The sequence below is a fragment of the Meriones unguiculatus genome, chromosome 6 (assembly GCF_030254825.1).
Source record: "Meriones unguiculatus strain TT.TT164.6M chromosome 6, Bangor_MerUng_6.1, whole genome shotgun sequence".
Lineage (NCBI taxonomy): Eukaryota > Metazoa > Chordata > Mammalia > Rodentia > Muridae > Meriones > Meriones unguiculatus.
In genome coordinates, this window is record NC_083354.1 from 18500164 (window position 1) to 18520845 (window position 20682).

General features: G+C 47.7%; 1 protein-coding gene across 3 annotated transcripts in view; it reads left to right on the forward strand.

Annotated features, from left to right (window-relative positions):
- The first annotated feature begins 424 nt into the window (after window positions 1–424).
- Fam81a (family with sequence similarity 81 member A) overlaps window positions 425–20682 on the forward strand; it is a 50086-nt gene continuing 29828 nt past the window's right edge. Inside the window, exons 1-3 of one of the 3 annotated variants that reach the window (XM_021634393.2) lie at window positions 425–642; window positions 14216–14312; window positions 15281–15554. In XM_021634393.2, the coding sequence (XP_021490068.1) occupies window positions 14302–14312; window positions 15281–15554 (285 nt within the window). In that variant the 5' untranslated portion in view covers window positions 425–642; window positions 14216–14301. Of the gene's footprint in view, window positions 643–687; window positions 758–1191; window positions 1376–14215; window positions 14313–15280; window positions 15555–20682 lie in introns of those variants that run through there. The other 2 variants (XM_021634394.2, XM_021634392.2) reach the window with 2 other exon arrangements.

Sequence of the window (20682 nt, forward strand, 5' to 3'; positions counted from 1 at the left end):
CACGAGGCAGGGCTTAAGGCCATGACCTCCCGGTCACCATTGTCTTTTTACACGAGTCTAGTTATTTGATTAATGTGTGTTAGGCTGTAATGGCCAAGAGAAGAGCAGAGTCCTTCTCCCCTTCTCCTCCTCCATCTTCATCATCTCCATTTCTCCTTAGAGCTAAAGCATAGTTTATAGCATTTGGCAGACATTCAATATATACAGTTACTCTCTCTCTCTCTCTCTCTCTCTCTCTCTCTCTCTCTCTCTCTGTGTGTGTGTGTGTGTGTGTGTTGGGGAGTTATTACTTTACAGGTGAGGAAATTGCAGAACACACAAGACCACACATAAATAACTACACGATCGAGGATCCCAAGACCAGACCTGTCCAAGCGGCAGCACAGCCTGCGTCCCTCCCAGCCTCTCCTGAACTGAGGGGCTTGCGGAGAGGCTGCTACACAGAAGCACCCGCACCGGGGTAAGCTCTTGCCTCTACGTAAGAGCTGTGAACCAGACGCAGCGAGGCGAGCAAAGGTGGGATCCCCGACTCCGCACAAATCCCACCTACGGAGAGGAAGCGAAATTGTGAGTGGATCTGCTGAGAATCCGGCACCAGTGCGAAGGAGGGCAGAGCCGGGACTCTCTGGGAGCGAGCAGAAGGTAGGAGGAGGGATGGGAGGAGAAGCAGGGTCCTGCCTCTTGGGTTGATAACGCGCGCAAGGCACGGTGATTCCCTCACACACTTGTCGCCTGGAGGCTTCCATCACCTGTGCAGGTGGGGCGACGGAAGGAGCCGTTTCCCGGACCGTGGTCTCGGCCCTAACTTCTCCCCGGGTTGAGGTGGAGAGAGCAGTGAACTATTTTGGTGGGAATCAGGCTTTGGTACATGAGGGATGCTAGGATTCCCGGGAGAATGACGGGTGACATTGACCCTGAAAGGCTGGTTTCCGTCTGGAGCATCCTTCCCTACACCTACCTCTGCCTCCAAGTCCACAGGACCGAGGTTCCTGCGAGCAGGACCCCGCCCGCCGACTCCCTGCTGCGGCCTGGGTGGGGACCCGAGGCGCCGCAGCAAGGCTATTTTGGGCGTGGGAACGCGGCGGGAGGAGGGGCGCCGGCGGGCTGGGCGCGGGCGCGCGGGGAAAGCCTCCAGCTCGGGCTGCCACGGCAACCGCGTCCAGGCAACGCGCCCGGAAGCGCCTCTGGGCGGCGCGCGGCGGCTCGCGCCCTTCCCGGGTGGGGGAGCCGCGAACCCCGGGCCGGGCCGCGCTCGCGCCGATTGGAGCGCGGGCCCGCAGCCGGGTTCGCCCCGCACAGCCCCGCGCTCGCGGCCACCGCACCCAGGGCGCCAGCGACGACATGGGCAGCCGCGGCGCGCCCGATCCGCGCGCGGGTGAGTCTCCGGGGGTGTCTCCCCTCCCCACCGCGTCTGGGCGTCCTCTGGCTCCAAGCGGCGGGCGCTCGCACGGGGACCGTCGGTGTGACCTTGGAGCCGCCACGGATGGGCACGGGATAGTGCTGGGGAGAGGGGGATGAGGGGTGAAGCTGCGCGTGCCCCATGTGACACCCTGGGCGCGAGGGGGTTAACTGCATGCTGACGCGAAGGGCTGAAGTTAGGCGCAGAGCCCAAGTGGCATTGCATCTTCGCGGGGGCTGCGAGCTAGCAGACAGCAGAGATCCCCGAGGGGCTGTCTGAGAAGAGCCAAAGGAGTGTAGAGTTTGCCAGGACGGTCGTGGCCAGTTGGAGCTGAGTGACCTTGGGTGGGTTGGCCACACTGATCCTCCACGCGTTCCGTGGTTCTCACCCTTGAAGGAAAGACTCCGGTTCTTAGTGGCAGCACAGCTCAAGGCTGTTTGGCTGGTACTGTGATCTGAGGAAGGGCCCCTCTGGCTTTGCAAGACTTAACCGTGTTTATTCCGCTCCTGAAGTGGCAGGAAATGTTACCGTTTTATGGGAGGCATTGGAGGGAACAGTCTGTGGTCCAAAGAGCCCCGTGAAAATGCATAGGCTAAAATCCCTTCGGCGCCCTTAAGTCCTGAACCCAATCCGGAATCAAGCTACTGCCTACTTTTTTTTCCCCCTGTAGTTGATCTGATAGGAAACTTTGTGTCTGAACAGGTAAAATCAAAACCCAGTAGTGGCAGGCAGTGGCAAATGAAGTGAGTCATTTCTTCAATGTGCAGAAGCTGTGTGTGTGTGTGTGTGTGTGTGTGTGTGTGTGTGTCTCACGAGCGCATGCGTGCACTCAGCTTAAAGTCTATATGCTGTTGTTGGAGGTTATTTCACAGAAATAATGGCAGACTGCAATGGATAGAAGCAGGGGCAAACATTTGCATCTGCTCTTTAAAGGTTTAGGGGAGGGAGCTGGCAAGATGGCTCAGTGGGGTAAATGCCCTCACCACCAAACTTGATGACCTGAGTGTGATCTCTAGAACTCACGATGTGAGAGGAGAGAAGCATCTAACTCCCCAAGTTGTTCACACACACACACACACAGCACATAAGCTAAATGGATAAATGTAATAAAAATAAACGAATTAGGGCTTCTGAGACTAAATTTGTTCTTTATTAAGAAACACACATTATCTCTGTCTTGGGGTGTGTGTGTGTGCGTGTCTGTAGAGGTGACTTACAGGCTGTGGTATCTCTTCTAATTTTAGCACTGGCTGGTACTAAAAATTACACGGAGGCGGTTTCCATATTTTCCACCCATAAACTTCTCTCTCCGACAAAGGGCCACAACGGCGTACCCATGATTCTTGTCTCCGGACAGTCGAGATGCCTCTGACTCTGTGTTTCAAGGACACTCTTGATGTTTGCAGGAACCTGACTTCCTCTGTGTGAGAATGTGGGCTGGGGCGCCAAGTTTTCAGTGAGTGAGTAAGCTCCTGCCAGCTTGCCTACCTGAGGGCTTAGAAATCTTTAATGTTTACATGTTAGAAATCCGAGTAGCACACAGATACAAAAACCATTGTCCAAGAATTCCGCCACTGAGCCTTCAACCCTTTCATGAGACAGGCGTCCCCGACCTTAGAGCCTTCGTTGGCAAGGAACTCGTTTTCCAGCCTCTGCTGACTGCTAACCCAGGCCACCCTCTGCCAGTCAGCATCTCCTTTCTGCATCTTGCAGCCACACTCCTGTAGTCTCATTTTCCTGTCTCTGAGCCCATCTCCCCTTTTTCCTTATAGCAACGTGGGAGCCCTGGACTTCCCTCAGAACACCCCTTTCTGGATGGGCTCTATTCATCAGAAGAACCAGGATGACCTTGCCCTGGCTCCTTACTGTCTTCTCCAAGCCATTAACTCTTAGCAAGGACTGAGCCAGAAGCATAACTAGGAGGGCCTTGAGAGACAGTCCTACATTCTAAGCCTGGTGACCCTTCAGAATCACTGGGCACGTTTTGAAAAAAGACAGGGCTCAGATAGACTCTCACAAATATCAAAATGGAATCATTAGGATGGTGTGAGACCTTAAAAAGCCAAAACCAACCAGCCAACCACCAACCAACCAAGCAACCAACCAACAAACCCCTTTCTGTAGAAAGCAAGAAGGCTCAGCAGATAAAGGCACCTGCCATCAAGATGGACAACCTGAGCTTGAGTCTCAGAATGTTTGAGCAGTACCAGGAAAGAACTGTTTCTTCCAAGTTGTTTTCTGACTTACACGTAATTTCTGGGATGAACATACACACCACACACACACACACACCTTTTTGTTGTTGTTGTTTCTGTTTGTTTGTTTTTGCCTTAAAAGAAAAGAACAAGGAGTGAGGAGGAGAGAGAAAACGGCTTGTTGGGTGACTGTTGCTCACTCAGGCAGGGAAACCACTTCACCTGAGGCTGGAAAAGAGTCGTAAACAAAGACCCAAGAGCAGCTAGTTCTCTGTGGGTTCTGCTGGTGACTGAGGCTGGTCCTTCTCAATGACCTTGAGTGCCTCAGCCTTGACCCCCATGGCTCCACGGTGACCCGCAGAGCTCTTCCTGTATCTTCCCTCAACTGCTAATGTGCTGAGTCTCAGAAATTTTTCACATTTGAGAGCTAGGATTTTGGACTTCCTTCCAGCTACTGTGCCTGGCTTTAACCATCACCGAAGACCCCTTCATCCTTGGCATTGTAATGCTTCAGCAGGTCTTCAGGATGCCAAACCTCCCGTTAGCATACGGTCTTGACAGGTCTTAACATGTTGTGATTTTTTTTTTTTTTTTCCCTGAGTCAGGGTCTCACTATGAATTCCAGCCTGGCTAGCCTGGAATTCACTATGTAGAGCAGGCTACCCTCAAATTCAGAGATCTGCCTGCCTCTGCCTCCAGAGTGCTGAAATTCAAGGAGTGTGCTTCTTACATCAAAGGCCTTGGACTTCATATATTCCAGCTTCTCATCCTCAAAGCACCCACACTGTCTGTATGTTCTTCTCCTTGCCTGCCAAGTTATCCAGGAGACAGTCACAAAGACCTTTGGACTGGCTCTGTTTGAAATTGACGCTGGCTCTAATTTCTTGAAGGCTTGCTGTTTTATAAAACAAAAGAATTCTGTTCCTCAGGCTGCATCCGCTTTGCTCTGTACCACAGCTTTCTATCCCTTAGACTTCAGGTTCTCTCTCAGAAAGTGACCTTTGGTGGATAAAGTGGAGGGCATCCACACCCTCCATTATTGCCCTCCACCTTAGTGCAAATCCAGTTGTACCCTCCTTTGCAGCTCCAAGTACGTCCTTCTCTATCTCTCCACATCCTTATTTGTTTATTTATTTATTGGTGTGAAATTCAGGAGCATCTCTGTGTCTGTCCTAAGTCTAGCCTAAACCCACTCACTCTAGTCCTGCCTGTCCTAGATTGGGAACTTGCTCCACTATTCAATTTCTCGTTCTTGCCTTTCTTTGCTCCCTCTTCCCTCCACCCCAGACCTCATTCCATTATATAGTGGAGAGTCATCCTTCCTGTGAGACACGGTACCAGAGTCTCCGTTCTGTCCACCAGAGGCTTCTCCATGAAGGAAGCCACAGTGGTTACTAATATGTGTTAGGAGCTCACAGAACATGACCAGTGTGACCAAGGACCTGAATTTTTATTCCTTTATTGGCTTATTTTGGGACAGGGTCTCTCTGTTCAGCATGGGCTGTGCCTGGACTCACAATGCCTCAGCTTCCTATGAGATTATAGGCATGTGCTACCACACCTGGCTTGAACTGAGTTCTCAGTTTACATGAATTTCCAGCGAACTTAAACTCCACAGGGAGCAGTTGGCTGTTGTGCGGTGAGGGCAGAACCTGCTTTAAAGCCAGACCTGCTGCTCTGTTGAACTCAGCGAGTTCCTCTTTTTGTGAAAGCTGCCTCCTCACAGAGCCCCTAGAGGAGTCTTGGCCGAAGAACTGAGCCTTCTCCCTGCCCTCCTCCTTGCTGGGTGCCATGCTGCCCTCCTGTGCCCATCTGCCATCCCACCCCTGCACCGCCATCTTCATGCCCTGCTCTGCAGGTTCCTCTCATCCCTAATTTGCTGCTTTTCCTGCTGGCCCCTGGCTGTGGAGATTCTGAACTTGTGCTCCCAGCGGGAGCTCATGTTCTCTCCATCTCTGTGAGGCCGACGCTTCTTGTTTTGTGGATGAAGACACCGAGGTAGGATGACTGAGGCAGGATGCTCAGGATGCTGCAGGATGACTCAAGGCAGTACTCAGGAGCAGAGCTGAGACAAGAGCTCCAGCCTGCAGACTCACTGTGGTCTTCCACCTCTGCTTTGCCTCTGGCCCCTAACATGGTTATTTTATCATTCTGGTTTCCTTAACAATTTCCTTCCCCTTAAAAAATTTTTTTTTTTAAAAATCTTAACTGATTCAGATTTTCGGAAATGCTTCAACAATAAGCTGAAAAGTCCTGATCTCTCTTTCAGCCGCATTCTATAAATATGAACTTTCAGCCACACTTTGTTTTATCTTCCTGGCACTTTCTCCCACTCTCTCTTTGCATCTATTTGTGGATGTGTGTGTATAGACACACACTTAGCCTGTAATTTCTCCTGCACCATGTCAGGGCAACAGGGAGATAATTGCTTCTGCACTGTCCCAAATACTTAAGCATATATCTCCCCCTCTTTAAAAAAGACTTACGCATTTATACATATGAGCACTCTGCATGTTTGCCTGCATGGCAGAAGAGAGCATTACATCCCATTATAAATGGTTGTGAGCCACCATGTGGTTGCTGGGAATTGAACTCAGGACCTCCGGAAGAAGAACATCTAGTGCTCTTAACCTCTGAACCATCTCCAACACATAAGTCTTTTTCTTTTAAAAGGACATTTTCTTATATAGCACTTGTCAAAGTCAGGAAATTAAGTTTGAATCAGTGATATTCTCCAATCTACAGATGTAATTCAGATGTTGTAATGGTGCTTTTATATAGAACGAGAGGACACTCTCTTTAAAAGGCTTTGGTTTAGGAGGCAGGATCCAATCCAGGACTTAAAACAATCCATTTGTGTGTGTGTGTGTGTGTGTGTGTGTGTTCTGGGTTGGGGGTTTTCTTTTTCTTTGGGGAAAATTAGTCAAGTTTAATGAAATGTTCAGACTCACTGGCCTGGCTGGTGTAGACTACCAAGAAAGCCGTGTTTAGGCAGTGCGTGGGGTGAGGCAGTCACTGAGAGAATGCTGCCCCAGGCCTGTCTTCTAGAACTCTGGAGCTCTGAGCAGTCAGAGTAAACCCCTACACCATCCGAGGAATGTGCCGATGCCCGGAGCCATCATGCGCTCATGGAATCTCTGCCAGATTCCAGAAGGAGACTCTAGCCAGGTCCAGGGACACAAGGTTTGGGGACACCAAGCCTCCGTGGGAGCTTCCTGAGGCTCAGAAGACCTCCTGGTGGTTCTGTCCATCAAGGCAGAGTGAGTCACACCATGGTAGGCAGGAGGCAGAGAAGTGCGGCCTTTTCCACGACCTTCTCTTTTAAATGTTTCGATCACACATAGTAATTATACGTAATATACGCAGTGCCATGTTTTAGCGTGACATTTTTATACACGTACATAATATATCTCAGTCATATTCACCTCCCCCATCATGCTACATCCCCCCTCCGCACTGATTTCTTTCCTCTTTTTAGTGACACTTCTGCTGTGACGCCCCTCACTCTTCCTTATGTGTGAGCATGTGCATACGTGTGTGTGCATGTGTTGGTACATGTGTGCATGTGCATGTGTGTGTCCTTATTGCGCTTCACTGGGGTTACTTACAGGACTGCGAGCAGAGGTTTGTTCACAGGAGTATGGGTACCAGGAATCGTTTCCCCTTGCTAACCATAGACCCTCAGAGAGGATCAGAGCCTCCTGAGCGCACCCCCTCGGTATAGGAAGCTGACGGGCCTGGCCTTGCGCAGGCACCCGGAGCTGCTGTCCGCGCAACTGACCTGTCACGCACAGAAATCGGCACTCTACGCTCCTTCTCCAGCTCTTGCCTTCTTTTCATCCCTTCCTGAGCGACGGTCCCTGAGTTTTGGAGAGGGTGACGCAGAGATGTCTGGCGGCTGTGTCTCTGGCGGTCGTTTATTCTCAGCGCGTTGGCCAGTGAGGGGTCTCTGCTTTCACCACTATGTTCACAGCAGCGTTACCCGCAATAGCCAGAAGCTGGAAAAAACCTCCGTGTCTCTCACTGACCGCTGCAAAAGGAAGCGTCTCTGACCGAACCCGACTTGACTTTCATCTAGGCTGTCTCTCGCTTCCCTCCCTCCATAACGGCAATTTTCACGACTCTCTGATATAAAACCAGATAAAGTTTGGAGAAAAGGAAAAACGTTTTCTTTTTACCGTTGGACGATCTTGTATTGTTTCCTTTCCATGGCTTAGTAGTCGTATCTTCCTCTATTTTGTGGTTCTGGGAACTGAACTCAAAACATGCTAGGGAAGCAGTCCACCACTGAGCTACAGGCCCCCGCCTCCCCCCAGCCCCTTTGATCTTTTAGAAATGTAGTTATCGGTGATTTTTTTTAATAATTTATTTAATTTTACTTTATGTTCATTAGTATGCAGGTGTCAGAGCCCTTGAGATTGGCATTGCAGGCAGCTGTGAGCTGCTGGGTGGGTGCTGGGAATTGAACCCAGGTCTTTGGAAGAGCAGACAGTGCTCTTAACCACTGAGCCAGCTCTCCAGCCCCTTATCGGTGATTTAAAAAAAAAAAAAAGTCATCTAGTGGGATATTGTTTGTCCTTTCTGTTACCTCAGGAAAGTGATTGAGGACGCGTTGCCTGAGAAGCGTCAGATGGCTTGAATGAACCTTGGGTGTCTCCTGAGCAAACAGCACCTAGCTTACAGGGTGGTGAGCACAGGAGGTGGCTGGCTGCTGCAGGTGCCTCCCTCCTGTGGCTGTGGCAATGACGCCCTGTGTGGATGAAGCTGGGGGGGTGGTTGGGGGGAGGCAAGGAAGAAGGCAGAGATCCTGCCGCTTGACTGTGAATTAATAACAGGCTTGTTTGTGTGGGAGAGAATGTGTGGGGGCTGCTTTCTGAATTATGGAATTCTTAAAATTGCTTAACCGGGAAGATGTTTTTCAGAAACCTCTGGTGCCTTGAGCTTGTTTTTTTTTTTTTTTTTTTTTTCTTTTGGTTTTGTTTTGTTTATTTCATATTGCTTTTCTCCCTGATTTTAATTATCTGTGGAAGGGCTCAAGAGCCCTCCCCTTCACTTTCTAAATAGTTAAGAATTTAATGTACTTTGCTGTAGTCATCACTCCAGATAGATAGGAGAATCTCTGAGAAGGAGATTCCCGGGGCAGGCAGAGAAGGGCAATGGTGGTCCCCGAATGCCCAGACAAGGGCACAAGGCTGGAGGCTGGGGGTGGGGATGGTTCTTCCAAGCCCATACCCTGCGATTCTCTATTAGAAAGTCAGCAGACTGAAGCCACACCCAACTTTCAGCCTGCAGGAGAACCAGAAGTCGTGCCTCCCCCACCCCCACCCCACCCCCGTGGGTGAACCCTGGTGTGGGTAGAGAGTTTATACCCGCTTTTAATAATATTTTTTCTGTTCTTGCTGTTGCACTTGGCAGATTCCCTTTATAACATTTGGTAATGTGTCTTTGCTCATGCTAGAAAGAAAAGTCACCAAATATAGCTGTTGGAAAAAGTAATACTAAGACATTTGAGTGTGAATGCACGCTTGCAAGAGTGCCTGGGAAGCCTGAAGCTGCTGCACACTCAAGCTGGTGTCCGGTCAGCCGCTGCTGGGCCATTTGGATAGAGCACTGTCTTTGTGCTGTTCCATCACTGTGAAGAGACACCATGACTGAGGAGACTCCTATAAAGGAAGGCATCTAACTCTGGGGCTTGTTTGCCCTCTCAGAGGCTTAGTCTATTATCATGGCAGGAAGCATGGCGGCAGGTAGGCATGCTGCTGGAGAGGTAGCTAAGAGCTACATCCTGATCTGGAGAGGGAGAGGGAGAGAGAGAGAGAGAAACTCTGGTTTAATTCCCAAAACTGAGATGACAGCTCACAACTGTCTGTAACTCCAGTTCCAGGGAATCTCACACTCTCACACAGACATCCATGCAGGCAGAGTCCCAACACATGTAAAATAAAAAGTAAGTAAATCATTAAAAATAAAATAAAATAAAACCTCAAAGCCCACCCCCCAGTGACACACTTTCTCCAACAAGACCACACCTCCTAATTCTTCTCAAGCAGTGCTACTCTCTGATGACTGAGCATGCAAATGTATGAGCCTGAGGGGCATTCTTATTCCGACCACCACAAGCACCTCGGGAACTTAAAAGCTGGGCCTTTCCCCATTAGAGAAATGAGAAGGCAGATGACCCTGTATTCGCGAGCATCTGTGAAGAGGCATAATGCCTGGCCTTCTAGAGGTTGCAGTCCCTGCTGCCCTAAAGCCCCTCTGTTGGGGAGACACTATCCACAAACAGTTCAAATAAACAATGGAGACTTAAAAAGCATTCCAAACTAGCTGTTATTAATAGATGAGAACAAAGCAAATCTGTTTCTGCAGGGATTCTCCTCAAAACACTAGCTTCGAGTGAGCTAAGGCAGCGACCACTGTTTCCTGTGCTCTGGGGGTTTGGTTGTGAATCCACCTGCCCTGGCAGAGGTCTCTCACTGTTGGCTGGGTGGCGAGGAGATGTTTTAAGCATTCTAGAACTCCTTAAAATGTATTCGTTTTAGGTTGCACATTTTTCTTTTATGTATGTGATGTTTGGCCTGCATGTCTGTTTGTATGTGCACCACTTTCATGACCTAGCTGATCAAAAGAAGGTGTTGTGTTCCCAGGAACTGGACGTCGTGGATGGCTTTGAGTTACTGTGTGGGTGCTGGAACCTGAACCCAGGCCTTCTCCAAGAGCAACAAATGCTCTTTAACTGCTGAGCGCTCTCTCTAGTCCCTGCCTGTTTATTTGAGTAGCTTAGGTTGGCTTTACTTCGTAGTCAAGGATGACCTGACTTTCCTGGTTCCCTTTCCTCCACCTTCTGAGGACTGGGCTTGTAAGTGAACATTGCCATACTGGTTTGACGCTGTGTTGGGGGGTGGGACCCAGAGCTTCTGCGAGCTTGGCAAGCATTCTACCAACTAAGCTGCAGCTCCGGCCCTCCGAAACACGATTTCATCAATCAAATAGAAACCACCCCTCACCCGTGTAGCTCAAAGGCATTCCCGGTTGTGAATGGAATAGACGGAGGGAAAGAAAACAAGCCTTGCCCAGTGGATTCAAAGCCGTTTCCTAGGGAGCACTGGAAATACCTGCCTATCAGCCCATCCCTCAGCCCCCGGAATGGGGGTGTCTTGAAATGCCGTGGGTGGCAACTTAGGGCGGCTGTGTCTGCTGTATGCCCAAGTCCCCGTGGGCAGGTAATCCAGGGCACAGTCACAGCTGTCACTGTGATAGAGGCACCAGGCTCAGGTCTCATAATGTGCCCATGGGGGAATGAGAAGGTAAAGCCAACAACCTCTAATTGAATCGCATTGTCTTTTAAACCCAGCACGAGGCTTGCCTCTCAGTTTCTACAGCCTAAGGTGAGCAGTTTCTGCGCCTGCTCCTGCCCGCTGGCTCATCGCTTTATTTGAGAAGTGCCTATTCCGATTTTTGTAATTGTGAAAATAACATGCTTATTAAAGTATTTTGAAAATGAGAACAGAATAAAAATATGCTTAATACTACTGGTTACATTTTGACAGATTTCTTTCTGCTGTTTTAAAAATGTACTATAGAAAAGGGTGAGAGGGTGCATAGCTGTCATCCAGCACTCGGTCAAGCCAGAGGACTGGGGGTTTGAGGCCACCCTGGGCTCCATAGCAAATTGTTGGCCAGCCTGGATTAAACTGAGAGATCCTATGCCAAATGAGAACGCAAACAAGATTACTGCCATAACATTTATATTGTTGGAGCCTTTGTCCTGCCCTTTTCAGGGTGGTGTCGGGGGTTTTTGAGTTTCTGGGGTTGATGTAGGCTCTAGACAGTGTCAAGGTATGACAAATGAGCATAAGTCATCTGCCACTGGCTAGGTACATACAAAGCTGTGCGTTTTGTTTGTGAAGACACACATGCCTCTTAGACCACGTACGGTCCACCTCGCAGCCATAATGTTGCCTCCATCTTTGAATATGCTGGGCCAGAATTTATTTATTTATTTATTTATTTATTTATTTATTTGGTCGGGAATGGCTCACCTTGTTTCCAAACTTCTGATCCTGGGGTGAGCCAGGTAAGATGCATACAAAGAAAGAGGCCAGGCCTGATTTCTTATGCTCGCCTGTTATTGTTGGCCATGGTCTTTCCTTGGTCTGGTCAAGGTAGATGTGTTGGCTTTGGCAATTAGGCATCCTGGCTTGAGTTGCACAGTCCTTCTCTCATCAAAAGAGGTACTAGCCAGATACTGACCTTTCACACCTCAGAGACAGACTCAGCAGTGTGGCGCAGGGGGAACAGAGTGGGAACAGAGTGGGGTGTGAGGGATAAGAGAAGACAGACATCATGTTTAAAAGTAGTCTCAAACTGGCACTGGGGATGTAGCTCAGTGGATAGAATGCTAGCTTGGAATACACAAAACGCTAAATTAAACCCCCATGTTCTTTGTAAACCAGGTATGATATGAATATCCTTTCATGTCACCACCTAGAGGTAGAAACAAAATCAGTTCAAGGTCATGCTTGACTGCACAGTGAAGTCCACGCAGGTTTGGGCTACATGGAGTTTTCTCATAGCCTCAGGTCTGTTCAAGTCTGTGTATGGAGAAAAGGTCTGTGCAGTCAGATAGTTCAGAAGGACAGGAAACTGTTGGCCTATGCACACGCAGGACAGTGATTAGCTCGCTCTTGCTCTTGGGTCTCCTGTCCCAGGCATCTGTGCCAGGCTAGGTTAGCTGCAGGACAAGCAGGCATGGCACTGGGGCAGTGGAATTTCCCAAAAATGGGAAAATTTCAGGGTCTTTAAAACTGCAGTTAAGGGGGTTGGCTAGATAGCTCAGTGGCTAAGGCTATTTGCTTCCAAGACCGGTGAAACCCCAACTCAAAATAAAAGCAAAGCTCAGGGAATTATGGTACAATCAGAATGGCACATGACTCACTGTGCCAGAGATCAGATCGATCATCAGAGGGGAGGCGTTGACCGTGGGAAGATCTGGAAATATAACCTGGGAAGGGACTTAATCTAGAGGCTTATTCTTGGCCTCTCTTTCAGCTGCAATGGAGATCCTCCTGTGCCTCTCCCCTCCACACCAGAGTCCTGGTGCAAGCCAGCCAGGTGACTAAGCAGAAGAGCAGACTCTTGAGCATGTCCTTCCATGGACATGTTTTATGAACTCACGCCATCGGGGATTTTATATCATGGAACCAGTGCCAGATATTGGGAAGGGTTGAGGCTGAAAGAGCCTGTCTAGCAGTCAGACATGTTCTTCCATCTTTCCCAAAGTTCATCTGGTTGGGATTTCTGTAGCTCAGGCAAGCGGGTGGCGAAAGTCTCCATTCCGTCATGACACCTTCATTGCTGGCAGTTTTGACTGGGGGCGTCGGCCATGCATGGATGGTTCCTAATAGATGCCAAGTCAGTTTTAGGCTGAGCTGTTTCATTAAAGAAAACCTCACAAAAGTGATTGTGTAACCTTAAAAGTATAAGTGCTGTATGATTTCAAATTTCCACACGGGCTTAATTCTATGTTGTCTAAATGGTAGAGATTCTTTGACACCTAAGAACTGGCTGGCTGAACATCATAGCTTGTTCGACATGAGTTACTTTTTCTCCCCCCCCCCCCTTAATTGTAATTTGTTTAAAAAAGTTCTTTGTCCAGGAAAAGTGAAACGTTCACATTTTGAAAGTCTAAAAATAAAACACCGGAGAATTGATGCCAAAACAATGGTACCAGTCAGAAATGCTTTCTTGATCCAGTGTCGGAATGGGACTAATTACAGAATTAGCTCGTGGGTACCAGGCACCATTGTTTAAAGCCAATCAACCACAGGCTTGAGGAACCTAACTTCTAAAATCTTTTTAAAACTCCGGTTTTCTGATGAGTTGTGACAGCCAGATACTGAGTGTATGAAAGGTTTGGTGTGAATGGTACCTTTTATAACGAAGCTTTTTAATTGAGTGTATCCACGCCATTCTCTTGGTGGATGAAGGGGTCTCTCTGAATCAGCTTCCATTGAACGTGCATTGTTGCATTGTTTTTATTTTTGATTCATTTGGAAAGAGGCGTTCTTAATTGCTCACCCGGATCAGATTTACTAAGGTGGCTTATTGAACATTTCTACAGGGAAGTACAGGATTGAGTAAATCGATTTAGGAAATTGCTTTGGGAACTGGGATTGTGGCTAGGTGTCAGAGCACTGATCTAGCATGTGGGAGGAGCTGGGTTCTGGTCCTGGTATTTCAGGAGAGGTGGGGCAAGGGTTGTGCTTCTGGAAAATCAGTTTTCAAGCTCAAGATGCAGATGGAGAAAGAAAACTTCTAGAACCTTCATTTGATGGTCCTCGTTGCTCTGTCTGGTAGAGATTAGCAGCGCTTATTTCAGAAGCATTTTGTGTTTTCAAGGCTCTTTCTCCCTTCTTGGGAAACAGTCTCTGTTTATTTCATGTCTGAAGTTAGAAGCATTTACCATTAGAGGTGATCAGTGTATCCACACAACTTGTAAGCCTCCTGGTGTCTTAAATAATCAGAGTTTGAAGTCCTGTAAGTTTTAGCTATACACTGTTTACTAATTTAGCATTTACTGTTTTTTTTTGTTTTGTTTTGTTTTGTTTTTTCTTAACAGATGTGAATTACTAAGAAGAAAATGGCCCAACAGGACACTGTATTTCCTTCTCTTGTCACCCAGGAAGGGCATACTATCTGGAAAATATGCATCTAAGGTATACGTTTTCTTTCCACCAATCCCACGAGTGTTCCTTGAGGGTGGGAGGGTCGTGAGAGATGAAGCCTTGTAGCTGTTACATTATAAAGGGTCATCTTATTTAAGGGCAACAAAAGTGTTATCATGTGCCCCTCAGGACTCCTGTGGACCACTTCATTACCCCAAAAGGCAGAGATTTCACAGTGGCCCTGCAGTAGCTTCTAACTTCCTGCCAACAGCGAAATCGCCATGGAGCTCCAGGCAAATGTTCCCATTAGCTCTATGAAATCAGAAGTTGCATATTGGATGCCTCTAGGGAACTACTGGCCCACAGACATACATTACACAGCCTGCATATTATAAGCTCTTTCTAAATGAGCCATCATTTGAAGAGTGAGGTGATTTTACAGCCACATCTGCTTTTCCTGGCTCATTTTGAAGTATCATTTTGATGGGGGGGGGAACAGGCCTCATTTCTAGGTGGTCTTTTTATGGGTGGGACAAAATTATGGCACCCCAGGGGACATTCTAGTTCTTCAGGGTTCCCAGCCCTCCCAAGTGTGCCCTGTGTGGTGCTTGGCTTTCATTTCTGATACTGTCTGGCTGCTATAGGCACTGGAGCACACGGTCACTGCTTTAGGGGAAGGGGGAAGGCAGTGGTAGGTCAACAGACCTTTGGGATCAGCTGGCTCTGGTTATGACAGCTAATATAAGGGGAGCCGTGGTGTGTCCATTCTGCCAGCCTCCTGCTTCTTGGGGGTCACAGCCTGCTAGCTAGCAGCCCACTTAATTCCATTGGCACAGTCACCTGAAGTCCCGTCTGGCTCCCAAAGAAAAACTCTTTTACATAAGAAACTTTTCCTTTAATCCCATTCGGTTTACGGAGACAGGCAATTTGTAGTTCTTTCTTTGAGGAGTCTTCTATCTGGCTTGGAAGATTATCCTTTCTCCGCCAGCCAGTCTTAACACCGTGGCTCCCTCCTGCAGGCGAGTGAGGACCATGCCCCGACACAGCCAGTCCCTGACCATGGCACCCTACTCCTCCGTGAGCCTGGTGGAGCAGCTGGAAGACAGGATCCTCTGTCATGAGAAAACCACAGCAGCACTGGTAGAACACGCCTTCCGCATCAAAGATGACATCGTCAGCAGTTTGCAGAAGATGCAGAACAAAGGGGGAGGTGACCGCTTGGCCAGGCTGTTCCTGGAGGAGCACATTCGAAACATAACCGCCATTGTAAAGCAGCTCAATCGGGACATTGAGGTAAGGGGTGTGCAAGCCAGTGTGGACCATGCTCATCCTCCCAGACCTGGTCCGTGTCAGGCCACCCAAGTCTGAGTCCCAGCTGTCCGACAGTCGTGTATACATGCCTGTGTGTGTGTGTGTGTACTTGTGTGTTGTCTTTGCGTTTCTTCCCCATTCGCTCCCCACCTGTCCTCATTTCATTTCCGTTACTATGATAAAATACCCCAACAGAGTGCAGCTTAGGGGACAAAGGGTTCTTCATTTTAGCTCACAGTTCCAAGTTATGGTCCGTCACTGTGGGGAAGGTAAGGCAGGACCTTCAAACACACACACACACACACACACACACACACACACACACACACACAGGCCAACCCAATGAGAATAGCCCCTCACTGAGGCTCTGTGATTCTAGGTTGTACCAAGGAAACAACTGAACTATCACACCACCTTATTTTTTTGAGACAGGGTCTCTCGCTGACTCTGAAGCTGGCCTCTTTGGCTAGATGGGCTGGTCAGCAAACCTCAAGAGTGCCTGCCCCTACGCTCCAGCTTTGGGGTTACAGGGACACACGGACATACTCAGCTCTTACAAGGCTGCTGGGGATCCAAACTCAGCTCAGCACTTTGCACAGCCATCACTTAACCAGCTGAAGCATCTCTCCAGCCCTCCCCTTTTGTGATGTGGGCTCACTGTGTAGCATGGGCTGGCCTTGAACTTGCAACTTGTAGCGGTCCTCCTTCTTCTGTCTCACAAACGCCAGAACTTCAGGCCTTTGACACCAGACCTGAGCTATCTGTCTTGTCTATTATTAGTAGATATTTTTAGAACAGGATCTTATGTAGCCCAGGCTGGCCTTGACCTCTGTGTTGCCAAGGATTACCTTAAACTCCTTATACTCCCGTTCCTACCTCCCAACACTGGGATTATAAGCATGTGCCACCCTGCATGTACATGCTAGGAAAGCACTCCCATCTACCGAGACACATCCCCAGCCCTGGATCTGCTTTAGGACAGGCTCTCATGTGTCCCAGGCTGACTCCAAACTCACTAGCTAGCCAAGGTTATCCTTGAACTCCTGACCTTCCTGCTTCCAAGTCTGGAATTAAGACTATGTACCACAGGGCTGGAGAGACGGCTGCACAGATAAAAGCTCTCGCTGCCTTTACAGAGGACCTGGGTTTGGTTCCCAGCATCACTGGCGGCTCACAACCTCCAGTACCTCTAGTTTCATGGGATCCGATGCCTTCTTCCGGCCTCCTCAGACACCAGACACACACATGCACATTCAGGCAAAACACTTCCACACATAAACTAAAAATTAATAACAATTTCAAAAATAATATTGTCTTATCTTTTTTAACTGTAATTTTTTAAAACTGTAATTTAAAAAAATTACAGTTTATTTATGCGTGTATGTGTGTTCACATACATGGGTGCATGTATTGTGGGGCATGGATGGAAGTCAGAGAGCACAATTCTGTCCTTCCATTATGTCCTGGGGATCAAGTTGTCAGCCTTAGCAGCAAGCCTCTTTACCTGCTGAGCCATCTCATCAACCCTGCCTTGTCTCTTCTTAATGATCACCAAGGAAACTGTATTTGATGGCAATTTCTGTCAATGCTGTTTGTAACGTTTATTCTAAATTTACCTTGCTGATTACTGAATTATTTTGTTTTGTTTGGGTCTCAGTGGAGATGGAGAACTAGACAAAAAGTTTTCCTGTAAACCCCTTCCTGCCTTTGAAGACAGTTGTTAGCGTGGTTACTGGGTCAGCCCTGGCTGTTCCCGATGAAATATTTCTGCGCTGAAATGATACGGTGCCAATTATATCATCCGGGCAGCTCAGGCGGTGGAATGGCTTTTCACACTCCTCTTTATTTGCTCTGACATGAAACTAAGACAAGGTCAAGACTGTCTATTAAGTTTAATTCTAGTTTTGAATAACCACAGGGAACATGCAATTGAGTTCAGAAAGCTTAAGACCGGTGAGGCATAGCCTGGGTTTCCGTCTCTGCACAAGGCCGGTGTCTTTCACATGTAATTTTCAGCAACGTGAATAAAATGTGGATGGACAGACAGGGAAGCCTTTGTTCCCGTTGTGTTTTAATCATATTTCCCTAGGCAGATTTGTATTTTTGTTTGTTCATTTGTTTGTTTGCTTGGAGGCAAGATCTCATGGAGCCTAGGTTCTTAGTAGCCCAGGATTGACCTCCGGCTTCTGCCTACTGAGTTCTGGTTACAGGTGTGTACCACCACACCCAGTTTATGTAGCTTAGACTGAGCCCAGGACTTCATGCATACCAAGTCAGCATGAGATCAACTGAATTACATCTTCCAGACCCTGAATTTGTACTCTTTAAAATAGATTTATGGAAGCGTAATTTAAAAACCATGAAAATCTTCTGACCAGTACACAAGTTAAATGAGATTTAGCAAATGTATAAAATTGCACAACCATTAACACTCTCTTATTTTAGGACATTGCCATTATCCCTCCCCAAATTCATAGGAATGCTATTCCTGCTGTAGCCTCCAGCAATTCATTTCTTCAGGCATATTTTTTCTCTCTCTCCCTCCCTCCCCTTCTCCCTCTCTCTCCCTTCTCTCTCCTCTTTCTCCCTTCCTCTCCCCTCTCTCCCTTCTCTCTCCTTCTCTCTCCCTCTCTCTCCCTCTTTTTTTCTCCCTCTCTCTCTTTCTCTCTCAACAACATCACATGTTTCCCAGGCTGGCCCCAAACTCATTCTGTGGCAGGAAGATCACAAACAGGGCTTTGCAAATACAAAGCCAGTACTCTTCCCTGCTGAGCTGCCTGCCCAAGGCCTTACCTTGTTTTTTTCTCTTTTATGGTTCATGCTTTTAGTGGCATGGTCTAAAAACTGATTACTAACCGAAGACTGCAGAGGCTTTCTCCTGCGTCCTCTACCCAACTTTTAGTTTTCATTTTGATTTCTGTGACCCACTCTGAGTTAGTATTGGTAAATGCGGTGAGGTGAGGTAAGGCTCTTGCTGAGTAGAACAGACTGTGAGCTTCTCAAGTAAAAGCTTGTCCTGTTCATCTTCCCATTGTTCAAGCACAGCGTCTGAAGGCGGTTGGGAAGGCTGTCCGTGCCCATTTATGCTGCTGTAATAAAATACTACAGGGCGGGTGATTTATAAAGAATAGGAATTTATTTAATGCATGTGTGCACTTATGGAAATGTGTCTATGTATAGGTGGGCGTGAGGACATGTAGGGAGTCGTTCTTGTCATCCTTCAAGCTTTGTGCTTTTGAGACAGGGCCTCTTACTGACCTAGAGCTCCCTAGTAGGGTAGGCTAGATGGCCAGTGAACCCAATGGGTCCTTTTGCCGCCATCACCCCGTGTTGAGATTACAACTATTCAACCATGTCCAGATTTTTTTAAAAAGATTCATTTATTTATCATTTTTTACAATATCCTGTCTGCATGCCAGAAGAAGGCAGCAGACCTCATTATAGATGGTTGTGAACCACCATGTGGTTGCTGGGATTTGAACTCAGGACCTTTGGAAGAATAGCCAGTGCTCTTAACCTCTGAGCCATCTCTCCAGTCCATGGGTTCTGGGGACCAACTTCCAGTCCCCATGTTTAACACAAACACTTCAGTGACTGAGCTGTCCCCTAGTTTTCCGGGGTCCTTTTAAAAACGTCCAGGTTTGGTTCTTGAAGGCGCTGTCCCTGTGACTCAGCCTCCCAAAGTTCACCTCCTACCACAGGCACAATGAGGTCTGAGCAACACGTGGATGGGAGGGTGACGCCCTCCTTAACCCAGAACCAAGCTTTGTGTGATGAATAGACCCTCAGTTCAGAGCGAAGGCAGGGGAGGGGCTGCTAGAAAGCAATGCACCGCCTCTTCCTTGAGCCATAAAAAAGACCAGCTCTGAAGCTAGTCAACAGGAGTGCTGAGACTAAAACCATCCCCACTCCCCAATGTACTTTTTCCCCTTTTCCATCTTGGTCCTTGGGAGCTCTTTTAGAACCCCGGAACTTTTGTTTGTCTGTATTTAAGACAAGATCTCTTGTAACCCAGGTTGGTCTTGAACTTGTGGTCCTCTGCCCTCCACCTTCCAAGTACTGGCTGCACAATCCAAAGGGCAACATTTCAGAGTTAGCTTCATAAACTCAGGGTTTTAAGTGCTGGGGATGCAGGTCAGTTGGTAGGTGGAGAGCCAGCCTAGTGTGTAGGAAGCCCAGAGTTTGATCTCAAATACAGTAGAAACTGGCTGTGGTGGTGCACACCTGTAATCCGAGCACTTGAGAAGCAGAGACAGGAAAATCAGGAGTTCAAGGTCATCTTTGTCTGGATAGCAAGTTCATGGCAGGCCTTGGTTACATGCTACCCCATCTCCAAAAAAGTAAAATAAAATAAAAATAAATAAAGCTAACTTAATAAAGAAAACTAATTAAATGCATACAAAATTTACTACAATAGTGTAGTGAATTTGAAATCACAGTTTTGTTTTCTATGTCTGAAACACACTTTATGAAATGATATTTCTTGCTTCAACCAGACTGCACTCTTTTCTACTTCCATGCATTTTTAGAGTATACAAATTTTGCAAATGAAAAGATGATTTCTGTTGTAGAGGTGGAAAAACTGAATAAAATCCAAGTTGGGCAGAAAATTTACTTTGGGTATCCAAATGTTTACTTTCTTGTCACTGGTAATAACTATGCATCAGTCTGGAGTAACAGCAAGGGAATTTAGAAACTTAAGATTCCACTATGGAATGCCAATTATATGGATTCGGATATATTTTTAAACTAAGCATGTTTGCCCAAACATGAAGAAGCTTGATAAGACATTCAAATTGTTGCACTGCAGCCAAACTTCCTCAAACAAAAATCAGGCTGCAAGAGTCAGTCCGGGCTGCCTTGACAAATTGCTACAGGCTGCATGGCTCAAAGAGCAGAGATTTACTACCTGCCATTCTAGAGAGTAGGAGATTCAAGGCCCAAAGCCCTGCTTGCTGCCGCCAAGGGAGAGGGCAGAAGCATGTCTGTCTGTCTGTCTGACTGTCTATCTCTATCTCTCTATCTCTTTCTCTATCTATCTGTCATCTACTTGTCAGGGAATTATGTAGTCCTTGGTGGTCTCAAACTTGATGACTTGAGCTCCTGCTCC